Source organism: Mixophyes fleayi, chromosome 3 (assembly GCF_038048845.1).
Source record: "Mixophyes fleayi isolate aMixFle1 chromosome 3, aMixFle1.hap1, whole genome shotgun sequence".
Lineage (NCBI taxonomy): Eukaryota > Metazoa > Chordata > Amphibia > Anura > Limnodynastidae > Mixophyes > Mixophyes fleayi.
The window spans coordinates 72,444,912-72,466,272 of record NC_134404.1 but is presented as its reverse complement, the minus strand read 5'-3'; the positions used below and the strand labels follow the sequence as shown (position 1 = coordinate 72,466,272).

Genomic DNA, 21,361 nt, shown 5'->3' with positions numbered 1-21,361 from the left:
CAGTCCAGTTGTCAGATGACATCACACAGACCAACAGCCTGATAATCATCAACTACCAGTCATTACATGGGTTTTGCTGTTCCAGGTTTCCAAGTCAATACTAAAAGCACTGACAGAAATCTGGTGTGTAGAAAAATATCTGGCAATATATGTCAAATACTTTATCTAAAACATCTTTTAAATTCTAATTTGGGGATGACTTTTGTGGATATTTTATATAAGCCAATATGTATTTTAAGTTTAGTGGCACTTTCAACAAAAGACCATAGTGTGCAGTACTTGCTACATGGGGCCGACCACTGACGGCAATTACCAATTCTGAAAATTGAAAAAGATAGATTAAAAAAAAAAAAAAAGTAGTCTGGTACACAGAAGTGAGACAGAATATCACGTTTATTTACAAGGTTGCTTGGGCAAACCAGCAGAACAGGATAAGTAAAAACACAATAAGCATGGCACAGAGGGCCCCATAAAACAATGGGGCACACCTTATTATGGGAAATGGGCATTGGTACAGATGTATGAAATGGTGCAGAACAGGATACTCTACAGAACTAGCTTATTGTTACCGATTTGCATATACATGGCCCACAATGCATAGTCAGAACTGCATTTTATTTGTGAAGGAATGTACAATATGATCAGATTTACAATTTTAACAACACAACTAAACATTCATTACAATTTTGTTTTTGTCAGAATCATCCTGCTTCATTGCAGCTGTATTCAACAAAATCTAATTAAAGAAAAACAATGCGGCACCATGTAAATACAAATAATGGCAAAGATGGGGTGGGAGGTCCTAAATTGCGTTCAATAAACTACTATAAACACTACAACTCTTACAGCATACGATCATCGTCAAAGATTAAAGTGCCAGGGCATCCATCTAAAATAGGACACAGATAAAATAGACAGGCTGCTTAGCTCCGCTGTGTTTAGTTTGTGGGGTACTCAGAATGCCTGAAAAGTAGACACTGTAGTTTCACATGTTACAAAGGAATAATGCAGCATGGATACTGCATGTGTCCGGATTTACATGGCTGATCTGGTGTCCCTAGCTATGCAGTCTGTGTTTCATGTATCCAGATTTACATGGCTCTTTTTGGAGTGGCTTATTTACATGCCTCCTTTGCTAACCTTAGCCATGTATTGATGGACCAGTTCTATACAACATTTCAATACCTTATAGCAGTGTTGGCTAACCTGTGACACTCCAGGTGTTGTGAAACTACAAGTCCCAGCATACCCTTCCAGCAATAAGTTGCTAAATATTGCCAAAGCATTCTGGGATTTGTAGTCTCAACACCTGGAGTGTCACAGGTTAGTCAACACTGCCTTATAGCATTAACAGCTTGATTTAGAGGAGGGTAGATCCTAGATGCTATGGTAGTGTCCTAACAACTCCCCAAGACCGAGACAACAGACAAAAAAGAGCACCAAACAAAACAGCACCAGCAGCAGTGTGTACTCTGCTGAAGTCTATATTTATACTATGTAATGGTTATTCAATGTAACTGTATCTTCCATACATACAACTTTAGTAATTTGTTCTTCCCTATTCCAGTATATTTTACTTAGGTCTTTTATTGGTGTGTTGATTGTTTACCTAGCGACTTCTTAAACATTGACATTCTGGGGCATATTCAATTCTTTTTTTTCCGCGCCGCGGAAAAACTATTACCGTTAATACGGTAATAGTTAGCTGGATTTCAGCTCGCGGCTCAGGGACCTGCGAGCTGAAATCCAGTGAGAAAATTACCATATTAACGGTTTTTCCGCGCACGATTACCGTAATCATGCGCGGGCCGCGAGATTTGAATACGCCCCTCTTTCTGTGAATGCTGACAGATGTTAAATAAGCTTGCCAGGAGCAATCAAATGAAATAGTAGCCTGAAGCTATGGATGTCTATAAGGATCATTAAGCAAGTGTGGAACTCTGGTAAATGTCATTCTTGTAAACCCATTCTTGTTATATGGTGAAGGTGATTCCATGCAGTGGCTAAATTCCCTTTTACACCAAAAATAGTCTGAAAGAAAACGCTTGTCTGTGTGCTTTTATAATCAAATGTGCAACATTAAACCTCACTTTTATCTGTATGTGCCAATTACAGGAAACACTGTAGGAAAAAAGTAATTTTTTTTTTTTCTTAAACCGAAATAGATATTCCAAAATATGTCAAAATTAACCCAAGTAAATAAGCTGAAACTTACTCTGGTGACTACACACTAACTTACTGAACCAATTTTGTGAATGTACAATCCTCAGGACTCCCTTTCAAAAATAAACTTCCAGCTGCATCAATCACCCAAATGCATTACAGCTAACTCTGTGCAACACCGTAAACCACCAAGCTGGAAACCTACTCTGACAGGACTGAATTTTTTTGCTAAAAAGAGAAAAAAAATAAAAAATAAAACTTGCATTGCATAATTCTAGCAACATTTTTTTATTGTGGTTTGTCCCCTTTGTATTTCTTGTGTGTGTTGATAGGGTAGGTAAACAGATAAGTACCTCCCCCACTTGGAAAACAGAAAAGAAGGGAATAGGAAAGAAAGCAAAATATTAAATTTACCGTTTTAATCCAAATATTTAGATGGTTTACAAAGTTTAAATTAAAAAACAAACAAAAAAAAACACACACCAAAGTGATTAAAAAGAAGACAGCTCAGAGTTAACCTAAGACAGAAATAGATCAGTAAAATAAACTTTGGCTTGATTTGCAGTAACCAATTTACATAAGTGACTGTCATAACTACTTTGATAATAGTCTCCCCTTACATTGTTCATTTTAAAATATCTTCTAAAAAAAGAAGTTTAAAACTCAAGAACTGCCTAAGCCTCCATACATGACAACCAAACCTATATTCAGTCAATATGAAACTAAATAAGTCTGGTCCGATCACAGCCTTTGTAATACAATGACTTGGCAATGATGGATTCGTAAAATGAATCTATATTAAAAGAAAAATGTAATAAGTTGCAAAACATTTTGAATGGTAAACAAAGACCATGAAGTGAGAAGATTCATTACTCGTTATTCAGCGCTGCTAGTTATTGCGGGTGTTCTCTGACTAAACGGACTACGGAAAAACAAACCTATTTCCACCTAGGCAGCTGTTCTGTAGCTCTTGCTGTCTCTACACTAGAATTACTCCCTATAACCAACACTCTAGAATGTAGGACAGGTGAGAGGGAAAATGGCATGTGAAAAGATTACACCTGCAGCATGTAGGAAGCCTCTGTAAAACAAATAGAGGAAAGGTCCTAGACTGCTATGAGGTCAAGTCCTGCAGTGTATTAGGAAGATTTCAGGATTCTCTAATTTAGTAACCATATACTTTTGGGGACATGCGATGATGTCTTGAGGACTATATAACCTACTCCTGGGGATTAGCAAATTAATCTCATCCTAGTGTGCACAGGACTGTGGACTATCTACTAAGGCGGGTTACTTGCTACATAACACTGTAAACACTTCATGTGTAGAGTTTTAAAGTATTTGGTAGCAATGTGCCATACCCAAATTTCCATCCCAAGAAGGGTGAAAGTCCATAAACTGTTTCCTCCATTTTTGGTGATTGCGTCACTTACCGGAGTGCAATGTGTGGGGGCTTTTCTGGCTCCAAAACACATAAAAGCATATAATATACTTTCCTTCAAACATGGGAGAACCATGTAGTAGCAATTTAGAAGTAATGTGTATTTAAAGTGCCTTTTATGAAGAGAGCTTTAAATGGGAAAATGATACAATTAAAACATTTTTATTTGGTAATGGGTGACTGAACACAACTAACATTAGGTTAGGTTTAACGGATTACATGCAGTGCGGGCCCCAGCTGCTTGCACCACTTTGAAGCTATACATCAAAACATAAAGCTGGTGAACCCATCCTACATTCTGGAGAGAGAGAGATCCCACTTTGAGGCAAATTGATTTTGTTTTTAAAACAGTGTAAAAGTCTTCATTTCACCACCTTTATATAGTAAGCTCTTAAGAGTGAAGATATACTCCGTATTATAATATTAAAGCACAGTTGCTTTGATCCACAGCGATTTAGCAGTGATGAGCGCCCTCTGCAGGTTTTGTGGATAATCTCATTCTCTCTGCACATCAGAGCTTTTGTGTAGAGAATCCAGAGCTCTTCTAAGCAGGATTGTACCCTATTAGCAAAGTATCAAATATCTGGGGGACAATGTGGTATCAATGTGGGCTTTGTCTTGGGTATGAAAGTTATCAGAAGTCAGACCACAAAACTCCTTTGCTTCCTTTGTCCACACTGACTACAAAGGCACCAGAGGGAGACCAGGCAATGGCATTGATAGCGGAACTGTAAGGAAGAACAGGATAATGAGCAACAAGTACTTGAAATACAAGTTACAAATAAAAACTATTAAATATCTGCTAAATCAGGTCCATCTACCTTGTAACCAATAACATTTTCATATGTTCGCTTCTAGTATTCTAGCAGAAGTGTGTTTAGCATCGCTGTATATATGTTCTCATTTAATAGAATGTAACAGGTCTATGTAATAGTGACATCTTTAGTGAATAAAAGACGTTACAGTACTTCTTGCGGTCTTACCTGTGCTGCTTGCCAAGAACTTTATCCACCTTCCCCGTCATCACATTCCAGAAATAGAGAGTCCCCTCCACTGAGCCAGCGGCCACATAATTGCCATCGGGGCTGAGAGCACATGATATAGTGGTGAGACCCAGTTACCCCCATCTATACTGATGGATAATAGGCACTGCCCAGTTTGGACAAACGTCCCACAATATAACAAATAGGGTGGGGTATTAATCCACCAACTGATTCACAAAGCCAGCTTGCACTGATGCTTACAACACTGACGGATACAACAACCTGTCAATGGGCCAGGCTCAACTGATATTTAGGCACAATGACATCTTACTGGCAGAGAGAGTTATCAGTTTAATCTTACATAAGCTTCAATATGAACACTAGGTGCAATCGGCTACGTTTTGTACTTGGACAAATAACCATTTCTAAATGAATATGTTTGAGGGCAGAAAACTTATACAGTAGAATTTCACATTATATTATTCATTGACCGTAAAGGTGTATAATATTTGTAATATGGCAAAATTACATAATACTTATCTATACATGAAAATAGTTAAGTCACACATGCACTATTGTTCCAGTTATGTTTGTTTGTAAAACTTACCTAAAAATGACTCTAGTCCAGTCTGAACCACACTTGAAACCCTGAGCACTATTGACAAGGAGAGAGTATTTACTGTTAGAAGTAGAACATTTTGTGTATTTTCATGTGTCTCCATATACTGAACACAAGCTGCAATAAAATAAAAAAATAGCGCGTTATATAATCTACAGTCCATTCCATAAAGTGTATTGGTGTTTATCACACCAGCACAAGGCACAAATGCAGCTCTGATAATCGTTTCCAATGAGAGTCCAGGAACATCTGCCTGCTCCAGTCAATTATTTTTCTACTGTATACAGGATGCTACACTATATTTAAAAGCAAGTTCACCCAGTTAAATATACCACATATATCTGGAGTTTGAGTCCATATAGGTATGGTTTTGAAATGAGCCCAGGTTATTTGTGTAGAATGGCCTCCTCTCCATTACTGAACCTTTTTAATTTTCACTAAAAGTTTAGTATACAAATGTGGAATCCAAACAGCAAACCCCCTGGGATGTCCGACACTTGAGTTATTGGACCGATTACAGGTCTGCCCATAAGACTGTGACTGGCCTGTGTGCACCCTTCATCTGACATCCGCAATGTCAGCCCCCATATAATCTGACTCCTCAGCCAGATGTGGTGAAACCAAAAAGTGATCCTGTTACTCAGAAGGTCAGGATCGTCCCACACGTGGCCAGCATCGGGAGTTTCCATACACTTACTAGCTTCAGATATTGTCCACTGCATTTACATTTGCTGTGTAGGCAAGTACAAGCTATTGTTCTCAGTTATCAAACATTTCAGAGAAAAGGAGGATGCATGCAATGTCTTTCAATGCGATTGCTGTAGTTAAAACATCTGCTTGTTTTACACCATAGAGATGTGGTCAATGTAGCCTTCTTACTCACCTAAACGTCTGTCGTACGGCATTGGCACGCAAATCGATGATCTTGATCAGGTCATCGCGAGAGCAGCAGAGCAGCTCTGTTCTCTCAGGGTTCAGATCTAAAGCAGTGATCCTGCCTTGTAGCTCCAGCTCACGTACTATACACTCTGTTCTAGAATGGGAACAAGAGAGGGTTGGGGAGAAGGGGGTCAGTGAAAAGGCCTTGTAATTAAAGTAGGACAATGACATTAGGATATTGTTCCATATGCATGGTTATCTTAGTAGTAAGCCTATAGAATTTCTGTACGCAGACCCAAGTGTAATATCAATCTGTTGGCGAGAACTTAGTAGGGTTTCATTAGAGCCAATTACAGTATTAGTATTATTCGTTTGTTTCAGTGTATGATAAATATAATACACTCCAACACAAAGCTCTCCGTTTCACAGTCCTACACTCATATGTTGTCACTAAAATTAAGTCAAATTCAAGTTCAGCCTTTGGGGCACACTAGTATTGTATGCTCCAAATATGTCCCAATACTAAAACTGTACTGGCAATATACAAAAGAGTATAAATACAATGGATGCTTCTCTTTTACTGTATAAGCTTTCTTATAACAAAAAGAGGATGTTTACAAATAGCATTGTCTCACCAAGAGAAAAACAATTGTAGGAGCAGATATGTAAATACTCCTTATATGCCCCTTCCAGAACCACTGGTGTAGATAACAGACATAAATGGCTATATCAGTAACTTGCATACAGCAAATTTACCTTTTTGGTTCATAATATTAGACAGTGAATATAAACAAATTTAGTATTAAGGTTAAGGTGATGAGTGCTTAAAAGGAGTATTTTTTAAAGTACGAGTTATAAATAGACTTCAAACCTGGACAACATAAGGTCAGATATAATGTTGGCAACATCCTATAGTTTTTAGGTGGCAGAAATGTATACGATGCAAAACATGGACAAGCAGTAAGGTAAAATCCTAATACAATGTTTTATGAACATCGATAACAGTTTAGATTTCTTAAGAGTTTTTAAAGGCTGCAATGTAAGGAGCGACCTTCCTACCTTATGTCCCAGAACCGGATCTTTTTGTCAAAGTGTCCGCTCATCACACACTGTTCTGTACAGACAATGTCATTACAGCTGGAGCCAGCAAACACTGTCTTAATACCTGGAGTCACACAAAAACAAAACACACAACATTGTATGTTTTCCACTGTAGTGAAAGCATTAAATATATATATCTGTATGTATATTCTGATTACAAGGTGACATCAGTAATACAACATATGCTTTGCCTATCAAAGGAATGGCAATTCCCATTTCTAGTTACATGTTTGCCTTTACTTAAACTAAAGGCTAGTTCATTATCAGGCATATTCTTCTAGTTAGCACCTAGTACATTTAAGCTGAAGTCGCTGAGACCCAGATTTATTAGCTTCACATGTGAATGATCCATGCAGCTTTCATTTCCTTCCATAAAGTCCTGCTGAACACAAAATGTATATGTATTTTTTTGGCATCTGTGATGTATAGGGGTATGGGCATCCACATCTCTACCTTGTGCACTATGTATGAAACAAAGTTCATACTTAAACCATTCAACTGACTGGACAAAAATATGCAAATTATAGGATACATGAGTTATGTTTGTTTTTTTATATTTTATTTTAAATCTATTTTTTTAATGAACATTTTATAATTAAAAAATATATATATATTTTTACTAGTAGTTTGAGGTTATATGTTAGTGTGTTTGTAAACCAACATATAACCTCAAACTACTAGCAAAAATCTATAAAACAGAAAAAACTTTTCTAGGTACTCAAGAATATGAACTTAAACTGTACAATAGATCAATAAAAGATGTTACAGAAATTCAAATCAAATAAACACAAATGAATGGTAATATAGTACAATATAGTGGGTAGGGTCTCACACTTAACTCTAGAATACATATACATGTAACCCGGCTTGGCGCCCAGCGAGTGCACTCAGTCTTCCAAGAGAATACTAGACCTGGTCCATCTGGACCATACTGTATGGTATTTGTGTGTGGCATTGCTGGAATGGTACATAAATCTTTAATGTCCTAAGACATCGTTTACAAGGGCCACCCAAGTGTGAAAGATTGGGTATTCGCTAGACATCCATGTTCTTGCAATAACAACCTTGGCTGGAGTAAACAGACAGGTTACATACTGCAATGAGGTTTTATTTAACCATGCGTTCTAGTGCAAATCCAAATGTTTTAGGGAATTGGATAGAGTAATTTATACCAGTTTTTTTGTATCGCTTCTATCAGCGCAACCCAAAACTGTATCCTGGGACTTTCCCATAGTACATGCTAGTAGGAAGCAGAGTTCATCCCACATTTAGGGCAATTGGAATTGTGCCTTCTGCCCATTGAGGAAAACCTTAGTGGAGTATAACAAACCCAGTGTAGAATGTACATTTGTATTTGTCTGTATCTAGTGCACCAGGAGTCTCCTTTGTCACTACCCAACATAAAACTCCACTTAGTGTCCTAAAGCAACCTCCCATTTAGTTTTGAGGTTGTTCAGATCATCTGTATAAAGGGGGTAAGGATATTAGCATAGGTTGTTTTTTTCGAGTCTAACTGTTTAAGAAATAGTTCAATCGTGGAGGGACAAAGTGTGATGGAGAGACCACCAAACTGGGCTGTTATGGCATGTCTCTGTTGTAGATAACTAAGATAAATGAATAGAAAACTCTACTTTTAGTTGGTCAAAAGATTTAAAATAGTTTTGCATATAAAATTTGCCGAGTGAGTTGACTCCAAGGGGTAAATTTATCAAGCTGCAAGTTTGAAATAGTGAAGATGTTGCCTATAGCAACCAGATTCTAGTCATCATGTAGTACATTCTACAAAATGACTGCTAGAATCTGATTGGCTGTGATAGGCAATATCTACACTTTCAAACCTGCAGCTTGATAACTTTACCCCAAGTGTTATTCTTTCCTAACTTAAGGGTGAAGTTATTTAAAACAGAGGAATTGGGGTCAATACTTGTATGATCAAATGCCCCGCTCATCCCATTCCATACTAGCACCACCTGTCGGAAAACTGGTGCTGTAATTCTGGAGACTCTCATAACCAACAAGGTTTGTAGCAGAGAGTGGAGGACCCGGTCTGCTCATAAAAGAACCCACGTAAATTATCAGTTGGAGACGCCCTGATCCATTCTCTCAAATATGCTAGATGTGCACCAATGTAATATACTTTCAAATTCGAGAGGGTCAGGCCACCCAAGGCTGTAGATCTATATATTGTAGTCAGCTTATCAGATCAGAGAGGAGAGATATTTATCCGCTCTGGGAGACATAAAGGGATGTGTTGCAACAGGTATAGGAATTTGGGTTGAAGGATCATCTTAAATCAAATTGACCCTTGACAAAGGTAGTTTCTTACAGGTAGAAATTTTGGTGTGGAGACATGTTATAATTGGATCAATGTTAATGGGGACATAGTCTTGTACACGGTTTCATATAAATTACCAAATATTTGAATTTAGGTGTATATTGCTTTATATCAGTTGGGGTAGGGGAATATACTGAATATGGACCATTTGATCCTGAGTCCAGAGTACTTGCCAAAGCCATCAACAAGGCACAGTATATTACTAAGAGAATCATTAAGATCCCTCAGAAACAGAAGCAGTAAAGAAGACAAGCCAGTGCCGGGCTCCTCAATACTATGGCAGGCTACCAATTTAAAGGGCAAAAAGGCTCCTATACGTCTCCAAAATACATATTACACACATGGAAATACCTGGTACATTGAAGAGGACAGCCAGGGGGTGACTGTGAAATCGACAGCTATATAAGATCACTATCACTGCACTAACCCCCCTCCCATCCCCTCTATGTTCCAGAGATTGCTCAAATATAGAGATTGTATTGCCATACTGCGTGCTGCCAGACAGGTGGGAGAGGTGAGGGTTGAAAAGGACATTTCTTTCTTCCCAGACTTTTCCATGACACTGCAAAAGCAATGAGGCTCATCAACCATATCCAAAAGATCTGGTTCATTTATGTAATACCTACACGTATAACTTCACCATTAATACTGCCCCAGTCATGAGATGGGATGCCACTTGAGGTCATCGTGGGGGGGTCAGTTAGTGTGAATACTTAGAAAAAGATGGGACAGTAGATCTACTGTCCCAACAAGTCAGAAACTCTCTCAATATGACTCTTGAAAATTAGGAAATGTTGAAGAGGGCAAAGCAGAGACATAAGCAATGGTGGAAAGAGAGCGATACACACCTCGCCCTCTCAAGAATGTATGGCTTGGAGACAAACAGTGTAAATGGCTGAATAGCTGCCTCTACTATTAAGGGAAATGACCGTAGATGCATGGAATAGGGGAGGTCCTGAATGCATTAAATCCTCCCCAGGTAACAAAGCTCCTGGCAGATATATACACAGACAATTTAGCCCCTCAAGTGCTTGAATGCTGCAAACACTCATCTGAATATAAAGAAATCCCCCTTCTATGAAAGAAGCCTTCACAATTATGTACCCCAGGCCAAATAAAGATTTCATATCAACCTAAATCCTTGAACAAACACGGATGATAAATACATAAAGTTTTCGCTATTACACTTAACTCAGTCATCCACTGTATTAAACTCAGATCAAACAGGTGCTATGTCTGGCAAAGGCACCTTGATTTTAGACTATTAATCTCCAATTTGCAACTTCCATCTGAGTCAATGGGATCATTCAACACAGACAGAGCCTTTGATGCGGTAGAGTAGACAAACCAGTAGCTACTGATGTCATTGTTCAGCTTTGAAGATCTATTTCTAATGGATAAAGATATTATACAAATCAGCCAGTGGCTAAGGTGCTAGTGGGCAAATTTCATTCCTCTCTCTATGAGCTTCATAGGGGTACTTGACAGGAATTCTCCCTTTCTCCAATGTTATTTGCTATAGCAGCTGAACCACTGGCAATAGAGAGAATAAGGTCATGAAGGAGCTGAGACTTGGTGAAAACTAAGAAAAACTAGTGTTATACGCCGATGATACCATACTAATCCTAAATGATCCCAATGAATCACTGAATGCTACCTTGCAAATGATTGCCACATTTGGACCATACTATTAAACCAATTCAAGCTAAATGCCCACACTTAAATATACTTTGGAAGTATAGTTACAATAAACAAACAGAACACTGAAAAGGAATATACTAAATTAAACATGACCACGATTGAAAGATTCAAAAACTAAAACAAGTATTAACTGCAGACACCCACTAACTCCCACGGTAGAATGGCTGTAATAAAAAATTATATTCCTCCATCAAAATTTAAATCAATCAATCCACTCATTTTTGTTTATATGGGCTAGTAAATGGCCCCAAATCTCATTTAAAAAAAAGTTGGAGGAATTGAGGTATTGGACATACATACATACATATACATATATATATATATATATATATATATATATATATATTTATATTAAGCTAGCTTGCAAATTAGTTTTAAATCATTGTTCAAACAAAACACCTCAAATTCGGCATTTGTACAATATTAAGCGGACCAGGGACCATGCGCAAAAGCCTACATTTCACACAACTTTCAAACCCAAGATCAGATATAGAACTCAAATGGTTAAAATTTTGGGGACTCAAACTTGACAGAACTAAACAAAACAAAACAGAGAATGGAAGGCTCTGGGAATGTAAAGGACTGATATTTGTGTGGTCTTTTTGATACAATCTGAAGGGCTCAGACTTTTTTTTCTTCTATTTTATAATTATCAATGGCTGGAAATATTTACAAGCGGTCAATGTATTTTACGCTATTAGCCAGACAATCTCATCTAATAAGAAATATCTGCAATGGCTGTAAGATCTGGGAGCCTTTCAGAAGGAGTGAGTCACTCAAAAGTCTCTCAGGGAAGAAACCAATATATCAGCGGTTCCCAAAGCGTGCGCCGCGGCTCCCATGGGTCCTGCGGCGCTGTCACAGGGGTGCCGTGGCCAGGAAGAGGAAAACAAACAAAACAAATTACCAATCCAGCGGAGCACGGGACCCAGCATCCTCCTCGCTTCTCACTGAATGGCGGGTGTGACATCTTCATGCCCCACATTCAGTGACAAGCGGCAGGAGAGAGGATGCTGGGTCCCAGGCACCGCTGAATTGGTAAGAAGACAGAAGATAAAGACAGAATAGAAGAAAGAAGGTCAAGTATGGTAAGTGAAGAAACGGAGTGGAATGGTGATGGGAAACAGCAATTGAGTGGCACAGAGCGTGCGTACGTGAAGAGGGGCACAGAGCGTGCGGACGTGAAGGGGGGCACAGAGCGTGCGGACGTGAAGGGGGGCACAGAGCGAGCGGACGTGAAGGGGGGCACAGTGTGAGTTAGCTGTAAATTATTCTTGGACAGAAATAGAATTGAAAAAAAATATATAAAAATATTATTTTCCCTTGGATTTATGTGTATTATTTTTGCATACAACTAAATAAGTATTTTTGTCCTGACCTAAATACTTATGTTTTCTTGACCCAACTTAGAAAATGGGACTGCTTGGTAATTATTTTGGAGGGGTGCCTTGAAACATATAGAGACTCTGCGAACTGCAAAAGTTTGGGAACCACTGCAATATATACAAACAATGATTTTAGACACAGCATATCTGGATCCTGTTCAACTGTATAGTAAGGGTATAAGAAACTTGCCCTTATGCCCTCAACGTAATATCCATGATCTTTTCTGCATTTAATACAGTTGTTATATTAAGGACTTGCAGCATAAGGCAGTCAATTATATAAATTCACATATTCAATGACCTCTCAGATATGCTTGTTGGGTCTGATAGGACCCAATAATGCTCCCTTCCCTAATGAGCAGGCTTTCTTTTACTAGGCCAGGAACTATATAATGATGTTATCAGACCAAATGTCATAAAATACAAGTGTGGCTACCCCAGAATAAGTGCTAGAAGTATGTTATGGGTCCTAACCTGCAGATGAACAGATATAGATAACATGAATCCAGACAACATGAATCAATCATACTAGAAGCCACCAATGTTTTATATATATATATAAAAAAAAAGATATAGACCCCATATGGCTCTTGAGATTGTATCACACAATATCTATACAATGGGGGAAGAATATTTGGTGGTCTTGTCCCAAACTATCTAGCTAATGGTCAGTGCTCTGGAACCTGAAATGTTCAGTCTTACATATTGACTGTCCGCTCCTGTCTAAGTAATACCTGTTCCATCTGCCCCCCCTCCCCTCCCCACATTACTAAACACCAACTTAAGCTCATTCGCCATTTTGTCTCTGCTGCCACTGCTCAGCTCATGGTGGAATAGAAACCCATTGCTTTTAGTGCAGTAGTAACTAGGATATGGAAGGACTACCGTATGGAATACATGATTGTCATTGTAAACAATTCCGCAAATTCATTTTGCAAAACCTGGGCGATTTATTAGTTCCACTTAGCCTTTGCCCCTTAAATTCACTTTCTATTCTCATTCTCTCCTATTACCTGCTGGACTCTTCTTTTCTCCCCCCCCCCCCCCCCAGGGCTTCACACCACCCTTTCCCCTGTTTCCACTCCTGTCCTTTACTTTTCTCCCCCAAAATTATAACAAACTTGGTTGACATCTATATAATTGATCTGATGGCCCAAGAGCATTTGGGATTTTTCCAGTTGTACTCACTACTATTTGCTCCAGTTCCTGTTTGCTTAGGTTTTTTTTTGCTCTGCACGGTAACTGTTTTTTCAACTGTTCAACTTTGAATAAAATAAAACTTAAAAACAAAGAAAACACACACACCACAACTAGATTTAACACTGAAAAATTGTCTCTTTATTGTGTCTCTTGCTCAGGAAAATAAATGTGTATTAATACGTGCAACATTAGAATATCTCATTTTACATATTACTTTGTTTGAAATAATTTTAAAAACAAGTAAAAACATAAAAAGTTAAATAATTGGATGAAGTTGTTTCAAATTAATAAAGACCGATTAAATTGGCTTTTTCTGGAAATCTGCGAATAGCACGCTACAGCTTGGAAGGGCGTTTTACGCAATCACACTAGCGAACACTTCTACATACATTTACACTCACATTCATTTGTCAATAGTTCACTTTAATAAAGTTCCAGCATATAGTCTTTTATAATCAAATGTAATCAATTTAATAGTTTAATATAATAATGTTAAAACTACTTTATTGATATCTAAGGTTCAGGATATAGGAAATGTATCATGTTTAGTGTCATACTAATCCACTTTCTACAATCAGACATCCGCTACAATCGGCTAAGCGCTCACACCTTGCGTATGCTAGTTATGGATGACAAAGTATTAATGCTTAGAATGATATTGCGTTTGTAATGCTAATAGAATAGTTTGAAGCTGTATTTCAGCAGGAAGACACTTAGGCAGCTGTTGGAGAGTTGCCCCCACCCTTTGAGGGCATCGTTTGAATTGACCTATGAATTGCATTATACTGGACCGATCTAAATCCTGAACCAATGGAAAAATGCCATGACATCACCACTGTATATGAACCAGGCACTGAGACCATCATACAGTCTACTTTGACCACAGGCTTCAGGACTGAATAACTGTATGCTGGATCCAGAGCGCTTGCTTATGTGTCGGCTGTACTTTATTTAATTGTTATTTGTTACATCTTGCTATTAAATGTCTTTTGTGTGTTGGAACCACCTTGATCGCAGCGGACAATATTTATTGATAGTGACTAGACGAACATAACAGTGGGATGAAGTAACATTGATGAGACTGTATCCTGTCAGTTCACTAGGAGTCACCACATTACAAATAGAAATCAGGCTTTGTGAATATTAGTCAGTCAGTTGTGTCGTAAGTATTACCGACACCAAAATGAAAACCTTCACTGTGTGTAGCTGTGTAAAGTGTACATACAATGGCAGCAGCCAGTTTGTGGGCTGAACCAACAGTCATGACTACAACCTTTTAATCCACAAGAAAAACCATGAGCTCATTGAGGCATGAAGGGATATTATAATTCCTAGTGAACTGTTGGTGTAGTGTCCAAAGGAACACAAAAACCTACAATAAATAAGACTGCGTTCCATAATGAATATTATTTTTCCTTTTATATATAAATATAAAACCTGCACAATTTGAACATATGCAGATTTGTGATGTTCCATCCAACTCCTAAGGAGAATGTATTTACTTACAGACTTTGCTGCGCAGATCCCAGAGTTTCAGCGTCCGGTCATGACTTCCGGACACAATTCGAGCATTGTCCAATAAGAACTTCGCAGACAAAACTTTTCCGCTGTGCCCAGTTAACGTATGCTAAAATGAGGAAAGACAGTTGTGAATACCATGCTTCATGACCGAGTCCTCCAACATGTAACAGGACATCAGCCATTTCTACCGAGATAAGTCTTCTTAAATTATTGTTGTCACTTATTGAGGATTTACTCCTAATATGAACCTCTTTACAGAAAGCGATGATAAAACAAACATTTGCAGGCTCTAAACACCACATATAACGGGAATGTTAACAAGTGTTTTTTAAACTGTACATTTGACGTTATATTTTTACAAAACCGTAATATAATTGTAATAGTCTCTAAACATATCTATAGCATTCTTTTAATATATGGCATTTATTATTGATTTGTAAAGCTCTTACAGAGAATTAAGGTAATTACATAACAGGAATGAGGAGCTTTATTAATTAAATACCAAAGAAATCTGCAGAAAACCTGAAACAAAATGTAGATCCATTAGTTCCGCTACAGCCAAGAAGTCTCAGTTTCAACGTGTGATCATGTACTGTATATTGTTTCTTTTTACACCCCAGCTTCCATCCTGATACGCGCTCCTGTTGGATGCCCAATGCTACCACACCTCCTGAAGCTAGAGGAGGGGTGACCACTGGGATTATCCCAATTGTCAGCAGTCTCACTAACCAGTCACTGCACATTTAGAGCATGATGGGAACTCAGAGATACTGCTGGGAGCTAGTTTGGTGTATAAAGAAAGCACAGCACAATCAGACCTTTTACAAATCATCATAGACTTCTTTTGTTTTGTGTTATAAAACAAGCATTCCAGATATAATCTTAAGTTTATTGATCTTACCCGAAGGCGGTAATCATCTACTGTCCAGATTCTGCTGGCAAAATCATTAGATGCAGCCAAAAGGTAGGAACCCTAGAACAAAAAGGAATATATAACAATACAATGATTAGAAAAGTTATGAAACTCAATGTTGGCTCCATATAACCTTGGACAAATTCAGTGTCTTCATGTCCAGGGCACCACCAGATCACAAGCCGACACCACACAGACGTTTTCAGGCAGTGTTTATGTAACGTTGTGTTCATTGTCCTTAGACAACTGCACTCATATTACATTTACAACCCTTATTTTCTTTTGTAGATTCCACCTCATTACCAATGTTCCTTAAACCATCTTCTTTTTCAGAAGTCCTGATTATTTAAAAGAACACCATCACCAAAACAGAAACAAGTAAACTCATGCCTTATAGTAAATAAAACACACTACTTATCTATAGCTGCACAGCTATATGAATAAATATATGTTTATTGATATAGTAAATTGTAGAGCTCTTCCCAAATGATCATTGCCTGTGGATGTCAATATTCTTTACTTAATAGTATTGCTGTAAAATAAATATAACAAACCCATTATGTTTACATTAAATTATAGATATTAGTGCTTAAAATCCTGCAGTATACAAACTAAAAAGAACACAGTTTAAAAGTGATGCACCCAACGCTATTAAAAAAAATTAATTTGCTTATATTTGTTTCATTTTGAAGAGTTGAGGGGTTACAAACATTATTTGGCAACCTGCAGCTCTTACATAAAAATTGTGAGGAAAGCAATCACTTCTATACAATACTGCTGGTCACTCTCCAGCTGCCATAAAACTACAAGTCCCTGCATGCTGAAACTGTTAGTCCCACCACAGCTGGAACGCCAAGTTGCCTACACAGAGAAAGTACTCAACACCTCTCCCCTTCCCTCCCGCCTCCTCACGCCAATGGGCTTTCCATAGGCCTGTGGTCAGTTCCTCCAACAGTCACTGACTTCTAAACAGAATAATCACACTATAAACAGATGTCCTTATGTCAATAGCGTGATTATGTTATGCAGACATCAGTGACTGGTCGAGTAGAAGCTGATAACCAGCTTACATGGTGTATGTGACGGTGGATACGGGACAAGGTGCTTACGTTTCAGAGGGTAAGCAGTGGTAAGCCAGAGAGCAGCAAATACACTTTCCTTATGTAATGTATGCCGTCACCCCCAACACTTCCCTTAGTATAGAAATGAAAATACGCACAAATGCTAAACCAGGTTGTTAATACATGTAAAACTAAACAGAAAAAAAAATATATATATTTTTCATACCATGTTCATTGACTTCGCCTACATTTTACATATCGCTAACAAACCTTAAATGATTTTGGGGTCTTTTGCATAGGTGACTGTGCACTAAATACAATATAAATGTGGATTTTGTTCCAAATGGATCTATCATGCAGCAATAATGTTACTTACAGCACTATCAAATTCTATGCTTGTGATTCCAGCGTTGCTGCCTGTGAGGGAGCCCTTTGCCTCACATTTATCTGTAAACATAAGAAAAGGCTGTAAGACAATGGACAGGAGATTTACATAGTACAAGTTAAGCCACAACGAATGAAAATTCCATGTGGTCTCAGCTTGAAAACTTGAGATCATACACTGTGTACTGTCCAGCCCCTGCACACCACACTCCAAACATGAGGTATGTGGGATAACCGACTGGCCTGTGTCCTACATCTCACGGACACAAGGTACAAGTTATCCAAGAATGTCAGCACATGCTGGGAACCACCCTGGCACAGCTGGAGCCAGATGAGTAAACAGGAGCTGCTGGGAGTGTTCTGGCTGCAGGGGGACAACAGTGTGGTCAGACCTTTTACTATTCATCACAGACAACATGAAACTCTCATAGGCAATCAGTTTACATGAATCAATGGGAAGTTTCAAATAATGAAGCGGTCCCTGTGTCTAAACATATATCCGGCCCTTCTCAATACAATGCCCACACTATATGAATATTAAATGTCCTCTCTTGCTGACTCACAACATTTAATCTTACCTCCAATCACCTCCCAAAGCTTCACCCGTCGGTCCATCCCCCCTGTAGCCAATAACCGGGAGCCTGGGCTAAAACGCACAGCATTGACCTCACCATCGTGGGCATCCTAATCATTTTAGATAAATGAAAATATTAAAATATTGTGTGTGCGCAAAATAAAGGTTCATCACAAGTCATCATGTAAAAACAGTATAAACAAGTGCATCTAGCTATACATTACTTTCAACAACTAAAACTACGTAAAAAAATAAGAAAAAAAACCCAAATAATAAAAATATATACATATAAAAAAAAAAAGAAAAGAAAAAATAATTAAAACACGCAAAGCTAAATGTTATTACCACTGCACCCAAAGTGAGGTATATATCAAAAATGGAGTAAGACAAAGAAGAATATGAGGTCTCAGCTTGAAAACTTGAGATCACGCACCATATAAGATTCTGCCTGCATTCCCCAGACTCCTTCGCTTATTATGTAGGATTAGCAATAGCCGCACAGCCTTACACTTGAGGACTTGCGGTACACAGAGCATCCTATTGTGTCAGCAGCCTCTTACACCAAAACACGCAATAACTGGTGTGTGATGGTACAAAAAAAAAAAAAAAACAAGCGGTTGCTGGGAGCTGAATGGGCTTTGGGAGAACTTCAGTGCTTTCAGACCTTTTACTAATCATCACTGACCTCAGTAACTACCTTTACTATAAAAGTAAGCACTAGGGAGGCAAGCAGGTATACTATTTAAATAGACCACAAGAGAAAAACACACAGTATGTAACTACTTACAAATGAGTGAAGAGCTGCAACTGGAACACGAACTTCCCTGCTGCCTCCTGCCTGAGCATCTGCACAATCCTGTGAGGCTGGGAAAGAAGATATAGACCGTCTCCTGGATGGGAATAAGGACACTATACATTACCACACCCCCTATGCAAAACAAACCCCAATTAGGTAACAAACACTCATCTGTGCAATACAATAGGCAGCTCAGCCCACTTTCCTGGAGAAGGAAAACCATAGAAGACACAAAAGCAAAAGTAAACAAAGCCACAAACCCAGCGAGAAGCAAAGTATACACCCATTAGGTCTGTAAGAAATGATCAAACTAGGTTCAAAATCAGACTAGGCATCCTGTAACATTATACATGATAATACATCCCAATGCCACATGTAAAACAGGTCTATTTACTCAACATGCTCTGCATATGTGACCAGCAAATTAGTGTGCCATTATGAAAAAGTGCATGCTTACCTGATTAAAAAAACAAGCTATATATATATATATATATATATATATATATATATATATATATATATATATATATATATATATATATATATATATATATATATATATATATATATATATTATTTCCCCCCCCCTGAAAAGTGCAAGTAGGAGCTAGTGCTTGCCAATGACTACATTCTGTGGTCCAGATGACCTAGCGCTGAGATCACCATACACGCCTTTTATTGTAGCCAAAAGAAATAAAAGTATTTGTAATTAGAAATAAGAAATGAGCAAGCTGCAACCCACTGCCCTATATAATGTAGGAACCACAAAGTGAGGTGTGAGGAGAGGAAGTATCACCTGGAAGTGTCAGAATGATGACCCAAGAGGGGAGACTCAGACAAGCTGTAGGGAGAGTTGATAGGTCAGCGAGGCACAGGAAGAGCAGTGACAGGGAAGCAGGAAACAGAACACAGAAGATAGAGATTAACTCTGGGTACACAGAATGATGAACAAGGCTGCCCATACTAGATATATTCCACAATGTGAAGCATTGTTATCAAAATAGGTGAACAGCAAAAAAGCTGTACCCCATAGTAAGCAGATTCCATCATTTTCTTAGTAAAGCTTAAAAAAAAAACAAAAAAAAAAAAAACGACCATTTTATTCCTCTAGGTTCCACCACCATTCATTTGCTGTGCCTCAGTTTCCTTACATTTCTCTATTAGCACTTACATTTATACAACACTTCAGTAAAAACATTAACCTTCATCTGCTGTCCAATCTTCCCATAAAAAGGTCTAAGTAACAGAATGTACTAAACTTATGTTGCAAGCCTAACGACGCAGGCTGCGCACCATAACAAGACTGGTCTCATGGTGGTGTTACAAGGGGGCTTTTTCAATATGATGTCCTAGAGAAAATAATTTATTTTGCCAAGAGGGTGTCACACAGCAGATTACCTCCTCGGACAGCTGTAGAGCAATGTTTAGGAGCAGATAGAGAAGCAGCTCAGACAACGCAGAAGTCAGATTTTTCCTTCACCTCTCATGTGATCGATTAAACAGATGAAGAAAAAGGACTTGGATAATATGTAGAACTTTTAAGGCATTTTTTCTGCTGTGTAAAAAAAGCTCTTGTGACACTACTCAAACTGTACAAACACTGCAACTGCAGTGAACAAAAACAATGACAATGCCAGATACTGAAACTAAATCACATTATGGTTTAAATTGGGAATCCGCACTAACATGCTCCATTATAAGCCAGACGTTACACGGAGGCTCTGGCCAAGCACTGCATGGTCGGATCAGATTTAGTTTGGCCATTGATATATTTAGCCGAACTGGGCCAAGTGTCAGTTTCTTCACGTATGTCGCCAGCATAAGTATTGGAGAGGATAAATGACAATATAGGAGCTCAGCACATCCACTAAATGACCCCAAAACATAAAGAGGGAAACGTTTCCCTGCCTGGCTACCAAACATTTAGGATTACAAGCCTGAGTAAGTATCAGTGGACACCATCACCACATGGGCACTGACAAAGTCATGTGCAAATGACATGATTTGTTGCTATTTAGCCCTGTGTGTGCTCTATTCTGTGCCTGTGTACAGGCCAAGAACAAACTACCATTTACAAATATTACCACTCCATAGGTTGAGGTTCATCCCTTTCATCATAGCATAGTTATTAGTAAAACAAATAAACCAGTATTCTCTGTAGATAAAGCATCCATTGTAGGATGCTGACTGCATTTTCTCTCTTCAGACACTTTAAACGCATAATTTAAACATGACTTGATATTTACACAATAATAAAAAACAAAACAGGAATGTAACACATCCTAAAGTCTTCTGCCACCTAAAT

The 21,361-nt window shown here is 38.3% G+C and overlaps 1 protein-coding gene and 3 non-coding genes across 7 annotated transcripts in view; all 4 read right to left on the bottom strand.

Moving 5' to 3' along the window:
- Positions 1–375: 375 nt before the first annotated feature.
- Positions 376–21,361, bottom strand: part of ATG16L1 (autophagy related 16 like 1) — a 34,477-nt gene continuing 13,491 nt past the window's right edge. For 2 of the 4 annotated variants that reach the window (XM_075201745.1, XM_075201747.1), the window contains 11 exons: positions 19,853–19,897; positions 19,048–19,150; positions 18,265–18,370; positions 17,679–17,749; positions 16,230–16,301; positions 15,314–15,434; positions 7,145–7,250; positions 6,090–6,239; positions 5,195–5,242; positions 4,588–4,689; positions 376–4,332 (listed from right to left, as the gene is read on the bottom strand). In XM_075201745.1, coding sequence (XP_075057846.1) covers positions 4,239–4,332; positions 4,588–4,689; positions 5,195–5,242; positions 6,090–6,239; positions 7,145–7,250; positions 15,314–15,434; positions 16,230–16,301; positions 17,679–17,749; positions 18,265–18,370; positions 19,048–19,150; positions 19,853–19,897 — 1,018 coding nt within the window. In that variant the 3' untranslated portion in view covers positions 376–4,238. The remainder of the gene's footprint in view (positions 4,333–4,587; positions 4,690–5,194; positions 5,243–6,089; positions 6,240–7,144; positions 7,251–15,313; positions 15,435–16,229; positions 16,302–17,678; positions 17,750–18,264; positions 18,371–19,047; positions 19,151–19,852; positions 19,898–21,361) is intronic. The other 2 variants (XM_075201746.1, XM_075201748.1) reach the window with 1 other exon arrangement.
- On the bottom strand, positions 15,893–16,168 carry LOC142147682 (small Cajal body-specific RNA 6). Its single transcript, XR_012690793.1, has one exon.
- LOC142147680 (small Cajal body-specific RNA 6) lies at positions 17,835–18,100 on the bottom strand. Its single transcript, XR_012690791.1, has one exon.
- On the bottom strand, positions 18,663–18,946 carry LOC142147681 (small Cajal body-specific RNA 6). Its single transcript, XR_012690792.1, has one exon.